Here is a 20,188-nt window from a genome sequence, read left to right as displayed (position 1 = left end):
TTTAAAGAATTAACATCTTTATAAGAAGGAGGATTTGAAAATTCAAAATGAATTTTCTTTCCAAAAATTTTTGTAGTTAATCCTTTATAATCAGCTTTGAAAGGATAAATTTGAACAATAAAAGGAGTACCAAGAATAACATCTTGATCCAGATCTTTTACCAAATAAAAAACATTTTTGAAACAGATATTTGAATTACAGACATGTGCTTTTGAAATTTTGTAATTAATATTGAGTTTTTTACCACTAGCACCATATAGGCGTTCAGTAGTTTTCTCAAAATATTTTGTAGGGATAAGTCCTTCTTTGATACAATTTTGATCAGCACCTGAATCAATCAAGATACGAGTAGTAAATTTGAATTCTTTATTGACTACAATAGTCATATTGCAGTACCATTTCTGAAACTGAATTCTATTAATAACATTAATCTTTTCTTCTTCAGTTTGAGGAAGTTTTGAAGTAGATGAAAAATCAGATGAAGATGATTCAGAATGTTGTGAATGATGTGAAGGAGTTTTTGAGGAAACTTTGGATTTTCCTTTATTTTGAGAATAATATTCATTGGTTAAGTCTTTTGCTTTAAGACAAACTATTTCAATACGAATATCTTGAACATGTTTTTCAAGTTTTGAAATTTGAGATTTCATTTCTTTAACTTCACCTTGAAGATCAGGAATTGAAGGTTTAGGTTTTGAAAATTCCTTTTGAGCACGTCGAAGAATATTAGTAAGATTGATATCATCAAAGTTTTCTTTTGATGTAGAGGATGAAGTCAAAGATGAAAATTTCTCTTTGAGTTTAGGATTATCAATCCTATCAATGATATTTTGAACAATTTCTTCTTCTCCTGTTAAGACATTTATAGTTTTACAACCACAAATTTCTTTATCATTTGAAGAAGTACAAGAATCAGAATTTTGAGTAGATTCATAATCAGAATCTTCTTGATTGATAAAAACTTGTTCTAATTCAGAGTTAGACTCATAATCAGAACTAGACTGAATAAGATTGAGAAGTTGAGTTTTAGTATCTTCATCAATTTGAAGAGTACTGATTTTTTCTTTGAGAAGGCATCTATTGGAATAATGACCAGTTTTGTTACATTTCCAACATGTAACTTTTGAATTTTTCTTTTGAGAATCTTTTGAAAATTTTCTTTTAGAAAATTGTTTTCTTTTTATGAAAATTTTCTTCAGGAAAGTATTTTCTTTTTGAAAATCTTTTCTTATGGAGAATTTTTCTTGATTTTGAAGAAGGTGGTAAGATTTTCTCAAATCCATATTGTTCACAAAATGATCCTAACTCATTTTGAGTTTGATTCTTTTCTGCTTTCAATTTGGATTTAAGTTTTAAATCATTACATAAATTGAGAGCTTCCTTATTGATAAAATTAATAATTTCACCATAAGTAAGATGATGAAGGTCATTATTTTCTTCTAAAATTGAATTTTTAACTTTTTCAGCAAAAAGTTTTGGAAGTCCTGAAATGAATTTTTCTTTCCAAAAAGATTGTTGATAATCTTCTCTTTGCATGATACGTGTTAAAAACATATCTTTATACCATCTAAAATCTTGAAGTTTTGGACATCTTAAATTCATAAGAATATCATTTTGGAATTGAATATAATTTTCTGGAGTACCAATAAAATGTTTGATAATAGCTAATCCAAGAACGGAATAACTATCGTTAATGGCTTCTCCTTGTTCATTATTAATAATACTATTATTTTCATCACGTTTAACAGCAGAGAAAATAATATTTTTTGAAGTAGATGAGAGATAATTTTCCCACCATTGACCAAGCTGTCTAGTGAATCCAAGAACAATATTATTAGTAGCTTGAAGCCTTGTGGCTCCTTTTGCCAAAAATGTTTTGTAACAAATGGTCATTTGTCCTAAAAGATTGATGATTTGATGTTCAGTAAGATCATCTATGTTCCATTCCACACCGGAAGAACCATCGTATGATCTTTGAGGAGGCAACTTTTCTTCAAAAAGTTGATCTGGAAATGAAGGACGAGGATAAAATTTTGGAATATTTTGATAATCAGATTTTCTAAGTTTGTTAATCTGATCAAATTTTTCATCAGTAAATTGATTTTCGATTTCATCAAAATCGATTGTATTAATATTTTTTGAAACATGAAAATTTTTTAATTGATTAACAAGTTCAGAAAGAACTTCATTTTCTGTTGAAAGAGATTGTGTAGATTTTCCAAAAGTAGGAATAATATCATCATTTTTGAAAATCGGAGATGATGAAGAAGGTTTTGAAATATTTTTATCTTTACTTTTACTGTCTCGATATTCTTTAAAAGAATCTTTTGGAACAGTAGAAGTTTTAGATTCAGAGTTTGATTGAATACGATTAAGTTGAGAGCAAACAGATTGAAGAACAATATTTGTAAAATTGTTCTGAGCTTGAATATTTTTGATATCCTTAGCAACAATTTGAGATTCATCAAGTCGTTCTTTAGAATTTGAAACTCTTTTGAGTGGGGATGCAAGAATTTCAGTTTTACCATGGGTATATGAAATATCTTGTAAAGGAGGATGAATTGATTGGAAAGTATTTCCTTCAGGAGTTTTCCATGATTTTGAAATATTTTTTGTAGTAAAAATTTGAGGTTTTTCTGGTTGTTTTCCAAAAACTTTGATTTGAATCCAATCATAAAAACTTAATTCTATAGAAGATTTAAACTATTCTTCCCAAAATTGTTCTTTTTCTTTTGAAGAGAATTGATGTCTAAAAATTTTTCGGAAATTTTTAATTTGAATATTTTGATCATTTTTGAATTCTTTTCTTCTATCAATTTCAGAAGAAATTACATTACATTGATGATCAAAATCAGAATTTGAAGGAGGAACCATATCAGAAAGAGTAGGAGACCCTGGTTGCTCAGTGTCTTCTTCTTTTTCTTTAGGTTGATAAAAATGATTTGGAATGTTAGGAGTGAAATCTACTCCTTTGAAAGATGTTGAGGTAGAGTTTCTTGAAGGTTGAAAAGAATTCTTAGTTCTTTCTTCAGATCTATATGATCTAGAAGAGTTAGATCTGGGAATTCTAGATGAAGATCCTTGGAAAATAACTTTAGCTTTTCCATCAGAAAAAGTTAATATCTCATTTGGAGTTGAATTTGTTTGAGCTGGAATTGGTGCTTGAATATTATCAAAATTCCATTCTAAATTTCTGGATTGAAGATTCCAGGGAATTCTTTTAGGAATTTCGACACTTGAATGAAAAGGATTGACTTCAACCAAAAGACTTTCTTCTTTTGGAGAAGATCTAAGAGCGCCAATATTGAGTTGAGTGTTCATGAGTTTGTAATATATCCTGTATATTACAGCAAAAGCATTTGATCGACTATCAAACTCAAGATTTCAAGTTTGAATATGAAGATTTAGAGCATTTAAAACTGCTCCATCTGAAAGCTTTATTGAAAAATTTGGATAACAATTTGAAAAAACTGGACCACTTTCAAGGTTTGATTCAAGAAGTGAAAGTAGAGAGTTTTTGAAATTTAGATGTCTCTTATCTCTAAGAGTAATAAGTATTGGAATGTCTAAACCAAGTCTAAACAATGGTTTAACAGCAATTTGAACTAAATCAACATGAAGATATTTAAATCTCTTTCTATGCGATTCAATTGATTCTTTTGAAAATAAATTGATGAATGCATTTGAGCTATTAATCGAAATAATTTGTTCAAAAGTTTTGATAACATAATTTTGAGTGAAATCAAATTTTCCTATTTCATAGATAGAATGTTTGTCTATCTTTGGAATAGTCCAATTTTGAAGTTGTTCAATTTTTGCAATTTGAAATTCATTTGAATTGGAATCATTTGATGCAGATGCAGATGAATTTGATGCATTGTCAACTTCTTCTTCATTTTGAAAAATATTTGAACTATTTTCATTTTGATTTTGTGATCTATTTCTAGACCTAGATCTCCTTAACCAATTTGAAACCGAAGACATAGTTGAATAAATGAAATCAAATTAAAATTACACAATAAAAACAGTAAAATAGGATAGATTGGTTCTTACCAAGCCTACAAACGGGACCACCTAACACGGCTGACCAACGTCTACAGGGCTGACCAACGTCTATTCAGCAGACATCCAGGATTTCAAACCGATTTGAACCTATTGAACAGTACCTATGGTATAAGATTAAACTAATCTCACTTGTTCACACACACATATATATATATATAAAATTTTGACTATGTCCCTGTCATTGACAAAATAGTCTCAAAATTTAATTCTAGATTATTGACAAAATACATTAGCAACGCCCGAGCGTCAAATTCATTATTTGTTTTCAAAATGTCCAGTCTTGCTGGTCCAATAAAAAGTATTTTTAACTTCAAAATAATATAACTAATTTGAAATAATGTACCACAATCCTCTAATTTTTATATAACCCGTAAAATCAAGTTGTCAACTATGTACAAACCCTAAGTAGAAAATTAATTAAGTGGGGATACATTACGTGTATTTAATATTTATAACAGTATTGTTGTTATTCGTGTAGAATTTGGTGAGTGAGGAAAATAATTTTAGGTCCCAGAATGAGTATAAGAACAAACCCCGTGATTCCCGACGCAATGATAGCTGCAAACATGCAATTTTTTTTCTTCTTCTCCTTTTAAATAACATTCCATGACAGTTTCTTACAGCCATGTCGCCATATCTCAAAACTGAGGATTTCCAGGAATTGTCTTGTATAGTTAATGTGAGTAAAGACTTTTATAAGCCATTGTTTGACGTTAGAATCTCTCGGTTTTGATGGCATATACATAAAATGGTTCAACTTTATCTTGGTTTACTATAGAAAATTGGTTGGTCTCGAGGTTTGTTTATCCAATTATAAAGAGACAAAATAGTAAGAAAAGTTTACTTCGAACTTATTTGGAACCAAATTTCTGGGATTTGCAGTCTTTTCGAAATTAGAATAAAAAAATATAAACATAAGTTGAACTAGTCCACAAATGACAAACTCGGTTCTAGGTCTACGAAAAGACCATGGCAGCAGTTTTAAGTCGTTTTTCTTTAATACAAAAGTACTTATTTTCATGAAAATTTTCTTGTATAATCAAGAAGCAAGGTGACCAATTGTGATCGGGCCCTCATCACATGAGTGCTGTATAACATCATGGATCTAATGATCATGCATACATATAATATATATACATACACATTTCTAGTCAGATTCCTATGGATTTTCTCTAAATTATTGTTATAGAGAGAGAAAGAGAGAGAGAAGTCTTCCATCTTCCTCTCCTGATCTAGGGTTTTAATGTATATAGTCTATTGAGCTGTAGATCGTCAATATTCTCTAGCCCAGTTGATATAATTATATAAGTCATCTTTTCGAGCTAAACTAATTTGTGCATAGATGATAGGATAATTTCAAGAAATAGGTCGAAAAGTGAAGGCAATTAATTAAAAGATGGAGGGAATTAGTGGTGGCGCGGAATGCTCAAAGGTGAGCCCTTCTGCGAAAAATGATGACGAGGATGAAAGTACTGAGAGGACAATTATTTATGAATTTGGTAAGACGAAAGATGGGATGCGAAGTTCAAGCAATAGTACAGTTGAAGAGGGCTATAACATTAAGCTGACCGTGAGGCCTTATGCTCGATCCAAGACACCTCGACTCCGGTGGACACCCGAGCTTCATTGGCGATTTGTTCATGCTGTAGAGAAACTTGGTGGAGAAGATAGTGAGTTTTAACAAATTGTCTCCAGTTCAAATAACTTCTTGGGATTATAATTGGAAATGGGTTTTATTTATTTGTATTTAATCTTCAATTTGATAATTTCTTTTGCAGGAGCAACACCAAAGATGGTACTTGAATTGATGAAAATCAAAGAGCTCAATATCACTCATATCAAGAGCCATTTACAGGTAAACATTGCAAATTTTTAGATAACAGAAAAAAAATACATACAGATTTAATTACTCCTTTAATGGAAATTGGAAAAGATTATTAAGAGTTAATTTGATATTTGGATGTTCAAACAGATGTATAGAAACAAGAAGATTGATGAGCCCACTCAAGGTACCCTAATTTCTTTAAAATTGAGTATCAATTAGGGTTTTCATTTTAGTAGCTTATAAAATCCTTCCGTGTCATATATGGATGGCAGATCAAACACTTTTGACGGGTCGTGCAGATCGGAATATCTACAATCTAAGGCAGCTTCCTCTTCTTCCAAGTTTTAATCAAAGGCATGTGTCTTAATTTACAAGCAGATTTCATAATTATTTAGGGTTCATTAATTGTGTAGAGACATGTTTGATAAGAGTATTGGATAGTAAAAGAGTCGAGACAGTGTTAAAGAACGAACCTAAGTTAATATCTTGTTTATTATGTTGTCAACTATACCAAATATGCACATGGTGAAGTTAATTAATTATAGTGTACACACTCATCAAGATTCAAAGATTTTCTCCAGATATGCAGATGCTTCCTGGAATGGCAATGGGAAATGGATGGAAAACTCTATAATGGGGCAACATACACTTAACAAAACCCGACCCGGATGTTATAGTACAGACACGGAAAGGATCTTGAGCAGACATTGTAATGGCTTAGCAAATCATTATTTTTGCACAAGAATTTCCTTTTCCAATGAAGACTCCGTTAGGCACAGCCATGAATTAAAAGATGATCAATTTGGATCCTGGCCAGGTCAAGCAAGACAAAACCCTGTTGAGGAACAGAAATTTCAAGATAAAATCAGTTCCAATTTTCGAAGATTCCCTCAAAATCAGGAGGTTCCAACTACAAGAGAATCACAAACGGTGACCTTTCCTTCCCTTTCTGCGCAACCCTATAATCTTAAGAACGCTGGTTTCATGAATCTCGACGGCACAACAAATTTCCAAAAGCAGACAACTTTAAAGAGAAAATTGGGTACAGATTCTGACCTGGATTTGAATTTATCACTTGGGGTAGAATCAAGAAATGATGAAAACAACTTATCCCTGCCGTTGTACACTCCGTCATTCTTAAAGCTTAAGTACTTAAAAGAAGATAATAATACTGAAAATGCAAGAGGGGCAAGTACTCTGGATCTGACTCTATGAATTAGGGTAATTCTAAGTGAGATCTTGAGGTACTAGTTCACGGAATGCATAATTTTCTTCTTGTGTTGTAGCATGAATATTATAGGGCGTGTTTGACATTCGGTATTGAACACTATTGGACAGTGCTATAGACAATATTTTTAGCTTATTTTTCCTTAATACTGTCCAGTTTGTTTATGATCCTACTGGACATGCATGTATGGTAATACTGTATGTTCTATTTATCCTTTAGTTATGAATATCCAGTTGATGCTTCATTGGAAAGTGTTCAGAATGAAGTGTTTTTTTTTTTTTTTTGGGACTAACTGAATTGTCTAGCAGTTCTGCCAGGAAGTTAACAAAATTTTCATGGAAATAAGCCTTTACCTATTGAAGGCTGAAGCCAAGCGAGCCTGTTTGACTTATTTTCCAGAAAAAAGGTAAACTTTTGTTTCTTGGTCCCTGTTTGATAGTCATTATAAAGAGAAATTGGAGAAAAAAAATTTGAAGAATGTGTGATTAAAAGTAAGAAAATGTTTTGATCTTACGTGAAAAATATATTATTGTGCAACCTAATTTTAGAAAAACAAAATAAGTAAATTAAAACAAGCGGTGTACATTTTAATTGGAATCGAACTGAAATCGAATCCGAATGGGTTTCAAATAAAAAATTTAGGAACCAGAACTGACAATCGAAAATCGATCAAATCCGGGTCCTTTCTTGATTTTTAAATTGGAACCGTAGATACCCGACTCTAAAATCAAATTTGTCAATTCTTATAAATTTTATTCAACCTAAACCTGTCCCAATAAGTATAATTTTGAGGCCCAGCTAGCGGTTGGCCCAAATAGTAGGTACCTACTTAATTTGATTCATTCATTTGAATAATTGAATAATATTGCTTTCATTCATAGTCATTTCAGACCGCACTTTACACGCTGTTTGTCTCAGAAACCTTTCTTGAGGTGTCGCATGCGGAGTCACAATCGAAATTGGATGTCATTATGCTAAGTATTTGATATTATTTGGTGACATATTTACATTGAATTAAGAAAGTGTTGAAACATGTATTTGGTGATATATTTTATTTCTTCTATTTCTGCTAGATATCAAAAAGTAATTATTATTGTCAACTTATGATTTTTTTTTTTTTAAGAAAAAAATATTATGGATAGAACCAAACCCAAATCAAAACTAACGATTTCGCTTCGGGTTCGATCCTAGTAATTACTTGACGTCGAATGGTTCTATCTATATAATATTTGAAGCACAATGGTTGGTTTCAAGTATTGAAATACTTGAACCGAACCAGTAATTAGTCACAGAGGGAATTGGAGAAACATAATAGATTAAGTGAAAATTTCATTCGAAATAGAAGAATAGTTAGGGTTTTGTGTCAAGTTGTACTATCACATTTTTCTGCTTCAATGCGTAACCGTATGTTGTTTAGGTGGATCAAGCCATGAATCCTCCTATTTATGATTATATTGGATTGTTGAAATCCATTCGTATTAACTCATTATTTATTGTGATTAGAGAGGAGTGAGATCCTAGAGTTAATTGTTCCAATGGTCACTGAACTTAGATCCATGTTTTTTATTGGTCACTGGAATTTAAAATATCGAGTTTTGGTCACTGAATTTAGGTCTATATCTTCGATTGCTCACTGAAACTTAAAATGTCGAGTTTTGGTCACTAAATTTTGAAAAATATTATACATTACTTACTGAATTTTAAAAAATATTGTACATTACTCACTGTAAACTCGATATTTTTCAAAATTCAACAATTATGCTAGTGAGTAACGTACGACATTTTCAAAGTTCAATGGCCAAAACTCGACATTTTAAATTTTAGTGATCAATCTAAGACATGAACTTAAATTCAGTGAGCAATCAAAAACATTGATCTAAGTTCAGTGATTAAAATTCGACATTTTAAATTTCAGTGACCAATCAAAGACATGGACCAAAGTTCAATGACCATTGAAACAATTAACTCGAGACCCCCTTAGTTACTTTTTTCTTTAGTAGAATGAAAATAGACATAATTCACACTTGGAAGGTTATTCACTATAAACTTTTTGTGACTGTGCATTGCAATTTTTCGCCTTGGTTTTGTATTACTTTTCTCTTATAATTGGAATTAGAAGTTGACTCATTATATAGCTAATTGAATATCACACGGTGGAGTACGTTCAATGATTCCACACCCGAAAATACCAGTTGGTGGTGGGTAATTTGTGTTAGAACAGTACGAAATAATGTAGTATTTAGGTCGAGTCGAGCTGTGATTTTAAGTATAAGGCGTATATGTTTAAATTTTTGTTTGAATATTGTAATTGATATAAAAAAAAATAACGATAATCACGAGGATGTATCAGCGCATTGTGTGGTTCTTAATTCAATTATTTTGGTCAAGTATGAAAAAAATGCTAATCAGAATTCGAAGACTACCAATTGTCGTCCTTCATTAATCTCATATATCAAATAACAAACTGTCACATATATGTTTTATAAGGCGACTATCAATAATCTTCACTATGAATAATATTATTCTAATTAAAAAGGTGTTCATATTAGTTGTTATATTATCTAGGGGAGATTACCCCCAAAAAAATAAATAAATAATAAAAATTAGGGGTCAAAATTGAACCAAAAAAATCCTATTTTTTAACATTTTGTTTTAAAATATGCCAGGGAATTAGAATTACTATAATTTTCTAAAAGTTACAAGCATTGCAACTTCGCGAGGAGCTACACTAACTCTTGAGAAACTACAATAATGAAACTTTTTTTTTCTAAAAAAAATAAAAAATAACTGAACTTATAATTTCCCTAGCATAGTTTTCGATGAAATGTAAAACGACCTGATTTGTCATCTAAAAAACAGTGCAGAATGCAAAATCGTATTTGTAGTATTATTTTAACAGATACCAAACAGGATGATTTTTAAGGGAAAAAAATGAAAATCAAATGAATGACTCTCATTATTCCATTATCAGTACGATGAACCTGCTGTTAATCACAAGACTGTCTCATTGACCATGGAAATTAGATTAATCTTGGCGTGATTCCCAGCTATCAGATCATACTCAAAAGTTCATACGGAGGTCGCCTTTGTAGATAATTCATTTCATGCCACGTAATGCGCTAGATGGTTAAATGCAGGGAGGATATAAGGCTCTTTAAAGCATCGAAAGGAAGAATGGATAAGGTCAATTTACATCAATGGAGATTGATATGTAATAATAACCACTGGTCTATACATCAAAATTTTTACTAGGCCTAGAGCCTCTGAATATCAAAACAATGCAAGTGTTTAATGCATTTTGTACTCCGGACTTTGTGAATTGTGATAGTACAATCCAGAAATGGACTAGCCAAATTGATCCCAATCCTGAATTACCTTAGTAGAAGATGGTCCAGTGGGCATGGAATTTACACTTCCAGAACCAGATTCAAACGTCTCCCACTCAGTTGAAACTGAAACAGAATTGTCGGTGTTGCTAAAGGGATTGGAGTTCTTTGACTTAAGGATGTCCATTGTCTCCACAAAGCTCTGGATACGGCGCACCTGAATGGAATATATATGATGTTGTTATAGATTTCCTTGGTAAAATACCCAAGACTGTACAGAAGTAACTTCTATTATTAACTGAGATCTATTTAGTAAGAGAACCAAATTCTTCAGCAAATATATTCATACAATTGCTAACAATTTTATCCTTTCTTGCACTGTGACATCAAGTTCTTTATTAAGTTCATCAGAAACATAATTTTATTAAGAAGCAATCCTGCAATTCTTAAGAGATCTAATACTGATAATTGAAGAGAAAGAAACGCCCATGAACTCCTCAAACTAATCAAATTGATTTGGATAGGGAAGAAAGAAAAGCACTAATTTTAGCAGATTGAATGTCGCCAGATAGAGCCCTATAGCCCATCATATATCTTGGTACTATGATTCGTTATTCAAGAGGAACATCAATTGATGATGTTCATTTCACCAACTCCAGGCCTAAACATCATTGTTGAGAGAGAAACAAATCCTACAATTACTACCACCAGCAGATTTCAGATATGGATTGCACATGAACCAGGGTTTCAATTAGTTTATGGATATCCCAGGTTTATATTTGATTTATTTGATTGTCGTGGAAGGTTTCCCATTTGAATTTGAGTGGTCAAGGCGTTGGACAGCAATGTAGTGAGGATTTGAATAAACATAGTGGTAGTGGTTGGAGGAGGTGGAGGTGCTGGTAGTTGCGCTCATATGGGGGTGGTAATGGGGAGGGTATTTTTGTGTGGTTGTGCACAGGGGTAGTAGCAGAGTTGTTGATTTAGTCTACTGGGAGTTGGGACAATATCTATTATATTTCCCATTCACGTTGAAGTTTTAATTAGAGCAACTGATTATTTCATTATCAAATGAATATCACATGGTCAATTATGTTGGAAAATCAGGAATAGCTCGCATTATTAATTTAAGGGTTTAGCAATGAAATCGAAGGGCCAGGGTATAGGAAGTCACCATGTGAATGAGTGATGTTCAAGACGACAGTATACATTTTTACATGAAAAGAAAAGATGAGAAGAAGGCTTATACTCCCATTTGAAAAACCAAAAATATAACCACCTATGCAGAGTAGACAACTAACCTCCATCTTCCTTTGCACTTTCCCTTCTCCTTCAGCTTCAATGCCGTCCAATTTAAGCAAGTGTCTCATAAGCATCTCTGTTACATAAACAATATCCTTATCATCAATCTTGGTTCCACCATCCACAACAACTTGCAATGCAGACACCTGTGATTCAATAACACCAAGCCACTTGTACAGTGTGCAAAGAAACAAGAGATGACAAAAGGAAAAAGAAAAACAGAAAAATATACCAAGGAGAAGAGATCAACCTGTTCAGAAAGCTTGTCAACTTCTTTTCTGATTTCAGCAACAGCAGCACCTCCTTTTGAAACCACACTTGTTTGTGCAACTTCTACAGGCCTTTCCTCTGTGCATGTCGTATCCTCCATGAGTAATACCTTTGACATGTCCTTCACACCTGCGAACTGAAGATGTTCATTATCTTCTTTTTCTTTTCCTCTGAACAAGAGCTTGTGCATCTCAGGATCCAAACCAATATTTTGGGTAACCATTAATTTCAGATCCCCTGCATTCAAAAATTCAGTACTTAGCCAAACTGATTCGCGAAATATTTAAATAGTGATAATCTAAATGTACTATCAAAGACTTGATCCATTCAACTGCACCAAATCATATCCTTTCAACAGAGCATGCCAAGCTTAGTTTGGAAAGTGTGCGTTAACTAACAGAGCAAATATATCATAAGCATGCAGTGTGGTGACCTACGACCCCACTAAAACAAGAACCAGCAAGGATCTCAAAAAGAGTAATTTCCCAGCCAAAAAAATCACTCACCTTACTTACACACTTTCCATCATTTGCATTTCCCCGCTCTGGCAGAAATAACCTGTTGTTAAGGGATAAGGGATAATATTCTTTCTGGTATTGATAGTATATCACTTACCATGTATCACGTGATTATCATTGGGAGTTGACTAGGTTAGTTTACTTGTTTGCGGTATTTTTATCTCTTTATTTGCTGCATTCTTATCTCATAGACTTGTATAAATAGGTTGGTATATTGTCATTCAAGAACACGAAAAACATATATTACTTTTCATCATTTTTCTCTACATGGTATCAGAGCCATAGGCAACAATATGTCAAACACCTCAACTGCTATTGTTCTTCCTTCATCTACTTCACCCTCTACAACATCATCCCATCATTCTTTTGCTATAAAACTTAATTCCAAAAATTATTTAGCTTGGAAAACTCAATTTTTACCACTACTGAATTATCAAAACCTTAAAGGTTTCATTGATGGAACTGAAACTGCACCACCCAAAACCATTACTACCACCACCAATCCACCTGAGATAATACCCAACCCTGAATATCTGAACTGGTATAAAAATGATCAAATGCCCCTTGCTTGGTTAATGTCCTCACTAAGTGAAGAGATTTTTCCTTATGTGATTGGACTTGAATCAACAACTTCAGCTTCACATAGAATTACAAGAATTAAAGAAGCATGATTTATCTGTGTCTGCCTTTCTTCAAAGGCAAAATCATTAGCTGATGAACTTGCCACTGCCGGTCGCACTATTTCGTCGGCAGAATTCAATGCGATTATTTATCGCAACATTGGAGCAGAATTTCATGCCATCATAACTGCTCTTAATATGAGACCTGAGCCTGTCTCATTTCATGAACTCCACGGGCAGCTTATTGCCCGCGAGATTCTCCTAAAAAGTTGTCAAGAATTACCTATTGCAAATGCTGCCTATAAAAAGCCTCTTCCATGACACATTTGCTTCAGTCGTCAACTTCTGTGCCAAGCACCATATCTGGTCCTTCTTTTTGGCCTTCATTCCCACGACGTGGCAAAGTTACCTGTCAAATCTGTGGGTTTAAGAATCACACAGCAGATAAGTGTCGACACCGCTATACCCCAAGACGGAATTCATCACGACAGGCTCCTCAGGCACACATGATGTGGACGGCACCCCCTTCTCCACCGGTGTCAAATAATCAATTCTATCAAGGTACTCAATTTTTTCCTTGGACACCAGACACCGGGGCAACACATCATGTTACTCCAGATATAGAAAATCTAAGTGTTACTCATGATTACAAGGGACCTGATCAATTGCGAGTTGGAAACGGACAAGGATTGCCAATAGTTCATACAGGTACTACCACCTATCATTCCTCAAATCGAAATTTTATTTTAAACAATGCTCTTCATGTTCCTAAAATTCAACAATCTCTTCTTTCTGTCCAAAAATTCACCACAGATAACAAATGTTTTTTTTTTTTTTTGAATTTTGGCCTGCTCATTTTTTTGTTAAGGACTAGGTGACCAAGGAAATCCTACTCAGAGGTCTGAGTCAACATGGCATGTATGTTTTTTGATCACCAAGGAAAGAAGTTAATGTGGCTGCAGTTGTTCCGCTGTCAACTTGGCATGAAAGATTGGGCCATCCTCATCATCGAACAATTTCATCCATTTTAAAATCCAATAATTTGTTGAGTTCTAGTAATTCTAAATCATTGTCTTGTTTAGCGTGTTTTTTAGGCAAGTTATCAAAAATTTCTCTAGCTTCTGTTGATCATAAAAGTAAGGTGCCATTTGATATTATCCACTCTTATGTTTGGGTCCAGCACCTATTTTATCTCCTTTGGGTCACAAATATTTTGTTATCTTTGTTGATGATTTTACGCGTTATATTTGGATTTATTTCCTCAAAAATAAGAATGATTTGTTTTCTGTTTTTCTTAATTTTCAATCTTTTGTTGAACGCCAGTTTCAGACTAAAATTCGTGCTTTTCATTCTAATTGGGGAGGCGAATATCAAAAATTAAATAAATATTTCACCCAACATGGCATTATATATCGTCTTGCTTGTCCATATACCTATGAACAAAATGGTGTTGCCGAAAGAAAATTTCGACATATTGTTGAGACTGGGCTTACTCTTTTAGCTCATGCATCTATATTGACTATATGCTTTTGATTCCGGCACAACTCTAATAAGTAATCTACCTACACCAGTTCTACAAAATTTGTGCCCATTCCAAAAATTATTTCATGTCTTACCGAACCATTCTGAATTTAAAATATTTGGTTGTGCAAATTTTCCTTTATTAAGACCTTATAATAAACAAAAATTCTCTTTCCATAGCAAAGTTTTCGTATTTTTGGGTGAGTCTCCTAATCACAAAGGATTTCGGTGTCTTGATTTGGAAAGCAATAAAATCTATATTGCCAGACATGTCAAGTTCAATGAAAACACTTTTTATTTAAAAACTATTCTGGTCCACAATCTCTGCCAAAGGACACATCTACATCTTCTCCTTGGCTAATTGTCATGCATACATGCCATGCAACTTTGGATTCTCTACAAGGTAAGAGTTCCTTATCTCCACCTAATTCCTCATCTCACCAAACTTCCTCAAATCCCACCTCACCCTCCTCAAATAACATCAACTCTTCCCCTTCACATAATTCTTTAACTAATTCTCCTCCTCCATCACATCACCATCAATCATCAAGTCCTATTTTATCTCCAGTGTCCTCATCCCACCAAACTTCCTCTATTCCCGTTCCTCACCTCATATTATTTCTCAAACTTATAATCCCTCTCAAAATCTACTTCCCCAGCATACCCACACTGATCTCAACCTGGTTATTGATCTTTCCCGATATCAAGATCCACATCAACAAAAATCAGATCATAATTCCACCTCCCATCGCACACATCCCATGGAACTTTGAAATACAACTATTTCCAAACATCAAGCACATCTTGCTTATCACTCCTCTACCCCAAATTTTCTTGACACTGAACCCACCACCTTTAAATAGGCCTGTAAATATCCTGAATGGTTGGAGGCAATGCATGTTGAACTTAAGGCTTTACATGATAATCGCACTTGGTCATTGGTTCCCCGACCTGCAAACAAAAATGTCATCACTAATAAATGGATTTTTTGGATTAAAAGACATAAAGATGGCAGCCTTGAGCGCTACAAAGCCCGTCTAGTTGCAAAAGGGTTCTATCAAAAGGCTGGCTTTGATTATCAAGAGACCTTCAGCCCGGTTGTGAAGGCAACTACCATTCGCATGGTCTTGTCTTTGGCTACTGTTCACCATTGGCCTTTTCATCAAATTGACATATCGAATGCCTTCCTTCATGGCTCACTTGAGGATGAAGTTTATATGGAGCAACCAACTGGATTTATTAATTCTTCTAAACTGGATCATGTATGTAAACTTCATAAGCCCCTCTATGGTCTCTAGCAAGCCCCACAGGCATGGCATTCACATCTGAGCAATTTTTTATGCAAGCTTGGTTTTATTCACTCTAAAGCCGACACTTCCTTATTCTTTCTGCAAAGGGGTGCTCATCGCATTTTTATATTGGTGTATGTTGATGATTTTATCATCATTGGTTCTTCTCCTTCCCTCATTGCTAATCTTATACAGCAGCTTCAATCAGAATTTCCATTGAGAGATTTAGGCCGACTCAATTATTTCTTGGGGATAGAAATTAATTATCTTCCAGATGGCATTTTATTATCTCAAGTAAAATATATTGCAGACTTGTTGGAACGGACTGGTATGTCTCAGTGTAAGCCTTGTTCAATTCCAATATCTGTCTCTCATTCTCTTTCAAAATCAGTTGGCACATTGTTACAAAATGGTGATGATTATCTTCGTGTCATTGGGGCCTTACAATATATAACATTGACTAGATCAGACATCTCCTTCACAGTAAATAAATTGTGTCCGTACATGCACTCCCCAACAGATGACCATTGGAAGGCTATTAAACACCTACTGCAATATCTTCGACATACTGCTCGCCTTGGGTTATTCATCACAAAAAATTCAGATTTTCAAATTCATTGCTTCAGTGATAGTGATTGGGGAGGTTGTCTTGATGATCGAAGATCAACAAACGGTTATGGTATATTTCTTGGAAAAAATCTGATTTCTAGGATGGCCAAAAAAAAACCAACCGTTGCCCGTTCTTCAACTGAGAGTGAGTACAAAGCGATTGCCAATGCAACTTCAGAATTCTTGTGGATACAATCTTTGCTTACTGAGCTGGGTTGTTTATCTCCTTCCCGTGCCATTCTATGGTGTGACAATTTTGGGGCAATCTACCTTACAGCGAACCCCATATTTCACGCTCGTACCAAACATGTGGAACTTGATTACCATTTTGTTAGGGAGCAAGTGGCTGCTGGCAATCTTGAGGTGCAGTCATTTCTTCCTCTGACCAGTTAGCTGACATATTTACCAAGTCATTGGTTCGTCCTCGGTTTGAATTTTTGAGAGACAAATTAGGTCTAATGTCCAAACCAATGGTTTGAGGGGATGAATGTTAAGGGATAATATGCTCTCTAGTATTGATAGTATATCACTTACCATGTATCACGTGATTATCAATAGGAGTTGATTAGGTTAGTTTATTTGTTTGCTGTATTCTTATCTCTTTATTTGTTGTATTCTTATCTCATAGACTTGTATAAATAGGTTGGTATACTGTCATTCAAGAACACGAAAAACATATATTACTTTTCATCATTTTTTTTCTACACCTGTCACCAAGAGAATCTATGGTGACTGGTAAGTTTTCCCTTTTCCTTTTTCCTAAATTAAAGAGTTACATTTTTGGGTCAGAGAAACAGAGTTTTGAGGCCATGGTATCCTTTGGGATTCTTAGTTTCCTTTAGATATAAAAGAGCTGATTTAACTTTTCATGGTTTTCTTGGCACTTTTATTATTTATTTCTTGCTCAATGCATGAGAAATTTGTGAACATGTTTGATAATTGTTTATAAACGGTTTATATGTATATATATGAATGATGGAAAAATAGGTATTACTTGTGGGTCCCTAGAAATATGTAAATAAAAAGTGGTTTTAATATTTCTATACAGTTTATAAACATGAGCCAAACATAGGCTACATAATTTATTGAGCTTTTTTCCAAACGAAACAAGAATAATAGATTCATAAGATTCTGCAAATTTGACGAAATGAGTCACTCATTTCTAAAGTTAATTTTATTATAGATTTATATATTCCTTCCCTTTCACCTTTAGATGCAATAAAAAGAGGTAAAGTACCCAAATAAAGCATTACTAGAAAAAAAAAAACAAATATTCTATCACACAAAAAGAGAAAAAACTTAGAGCCAATTTCACAATTTGTATACTGGAAATGAAGAGTCCAAGAAAAACAAAGTGATAGAGAATAAAGGAGTAGGGGGATATTCTATCCATCATCAAATTCAAGAACAAAAACACCCACTTAGCTCCAAAATAATTATGCAAATTTACAGAAGGAAACATCAAACAATCCAAATAGACGGAAATGTTGGCTGAATTAAATTTCTCGAGACAGTCTACCATAACGAATGTGTGATTGACGTGTATCTTCATTGGGTGTTTCCCTTAGTAATATTCATTTTTGTTGGTTTACAATTGTTATTTGACTCAATAATGGAGAGATTTCTTATGTTTTTCTCATTTCGGTTTACATTAATCAGTATAATAGTAGTCGATATTTTATTTTAGAACTTCACATTGTAATTCATTTAGCATTTATTTGCCTCCTGGATCCTCCCAAAGTTACAAACACAGCTACACTGTCTAGAAGCACATATTGATTTCCAAAAACTATATCTTAACAAATAACATGAATAAAACCTAAAAACCAAGTAATGCCCCCAAAAATTATTCACCCATAATAGATAAACAACCATAGATTCCCATTATATACATAGCCAAGTGTACAGTTATACCAAAGCAAAAACAAATTGTGCCGTTCAGACTAAAAATATTATTAAAGCCCTTGAATCATTAATACAGAGAAATAACAAGGATGTACCTAAATCCTAAAGAATAAGAAAATACCAAAAGTAGAGTTAGCGGGCACAACGACGTCGTGAAGGTTTTGCCCATGTGAAACCGTGATCCTTATGGAACTAGGCCAATTATGAGAAGCGGAATCGTCTTCTCTCTTGTGAACATCAATATTGCTGTTCTTTTCGTTCTCCGAGATTGAATTTGAGCCCTTCATCAGGGAATCTAGGGAATCTGCTAGAGTTTTGCAGAGTGAACAAAAATTAGAGGTATAGATTTGAGAGTTTGGTGGACAAGCTAAAGTGGGGAATCCTTTTCAAATATTGGTGGATTTGCATCTTAATGGACAATTACAGGACGATTATAATTAAGTTTCTGAGTTAGCCAGGAATAATTAATTAACTGAATAATTGTAAGACAAAATGTCCCAAATTTGACCAGTCATGCCAAAATTGGTGGTCAAACGGCTATCGGAATTTGCGAATTCAATCCCAAAACTTCAAAATTCTTACTAAAATTTGGAAAAGTCCCCAAATTTTAAATTGGAGTACAATAGTCCTTAACTTTACACGTACCCATTAGTCCTAAAAAAGAATTCTCTCCAAAATTACTAAAAAAACATCCTAACTGAAAAATAAATTAATGATTTGGTATCCCATTTGAAGTTACTTTGACATTTAATCGCCAACAAGGATAAGTCGAGCCATTTTTGTGGGAAATACTTTTTTAATCCATTTGAAGCTTGAAAGCACTTTAAAAATTGATGTAGATTTATCTTTCTTGGCATCTTAAATATGAAAAGTGATATTAGATGGGATACCATGTTATTAATTCGTAGTTGGGTAGGACATTCATTAGTAATCTTGGACCGAATTTATTTTGTTGAATAGCTGCGATTGTAGGCTAATTTAAAGTTAGGGGATATTTTTCGCATGTATTGTAGAGTTTCGGGACCATTCAAGCTTTTTAGATATTGCATATTCATTGCCCTTCGACTTGAATCTGATATTTTATGTATTAGAATTGTAGAGGACTGAGAGTGTTACAATGACTCTACTCTATGTCGAGTTCTAGCCTCTTCAACAACTTAAGGCTATATATGTAGCCACGTAATTGGAATTTTGAGTTAGTTCTTATAAAAATAGTTAAGTTTATATTGTAGCATGTAAGAGTGGTATTTTAGCTAAAATATATAGATTTCGTGTATAAATTTTTTAAGTCGTATTTTAGCTAAAATATATAGATTTCGTCACTAAAGTTATACATGAATTCCAGCGTACATCAAATTTACATGTTAATGGTATTACTAAATACCTTTTAAAATTAAATTAGAACTTATAATAAATATTATATAATTTGTTTAATGATTCGGCAAAGTTTTAAGTTGAGCTTGATAAATAGATGAGTTTAGCTTGTTAACATTAATGGTGTGTTTGATTACAGGTATGGAATTTATATTAAAAGAAAATAAATTTCAGATAATTGAATTACTTAAAAATTATTTGCATGAAAATTGTGAATTAAATGTATTTGATCGATTTTATTTTTAATCTAGAAAATGTTATACTGATCTATTTTTTATTGGTAAGTAGATGAAAGAGAGGCGGTAGACGAGAGAGAAATAAAGAGTGAATTACCCG

At 33.2% G+C, this 20,188-nt stretch overlaps 2 protein-coding genes across 2 annotated transcripts; one reads left to right on the top strand and one right to left on the bottom strand.

The window, feature by feature from the left end:
- Positions 1-5,241: 5,241 nt before the first annotated feature.
- LOC111404877 (putative two-component response regulator ARR21) lies at positions 5,242-7,362 on the top strand. Its single transcript, XM_023033608.1, has 5 exons — positions 5,242-5,735; positions 5,844-5,920; positions 6,038-6,074; positions 6,163-6,244; positions 6,472-7,362. Exons 1-5 carry the CDS (start codon positions 5,462-5,464, stop codon positions 7,103-7,105), a joined length of 1,104 nt encoding a protein of 367 aa, XP_022889376.1. The 5' UTR covers positions 5,242-5,461; the 3' UTR covers positions 7,106-7,362.
- A 2,896-nt stretch (positions 7,363-10,258) lies between these two features.
- Positions 10,259-18,920, bottom strand: LOC111403262 (BAG family molecular chaperone regulator 4). Its single transcript, XM_023031693.1, has 4 exons — positions 18,600-18,920; positions 11,997-12,253; positions 11,746-11,892; positions 10,259-10,661 (listed from the first exon to the last, which is right to left on the bottom strand). The coding sequence occupies exons 1-4, from the start codon at positions 18,763-18,765 to the stop codon at positions 10,464-10,466; spliced, it is 768 nt and encodes a 255-aa protein (XP_022887461.1). The 5' UTR covers positions 18,766-18,920; the 3' UTR covers positions 10,259-10,463.
- Between the last annotated feature and the right edge of the window lie 1,268 nt (positions 18,921-20,188).

The sequence above is a fragment of the Olea europaea genome, chromosome 11 (genome assembly GCF_002742605.1).
Source record: "Olea europaea var. sylvestris chromosome 11, O_europaea_v1, whole genome shotgun sequence".
Taxonomy (NCBI): domain Eukaryota; kingdom Viridiplantae; phylum Streptophyta; class Magnoliopsida; order Lamiales; family Oleaceae; genus Olea; species Olea europaea.
This window is presented reverse-complemented; position numbering and strand designations above follow the sequence as displayed.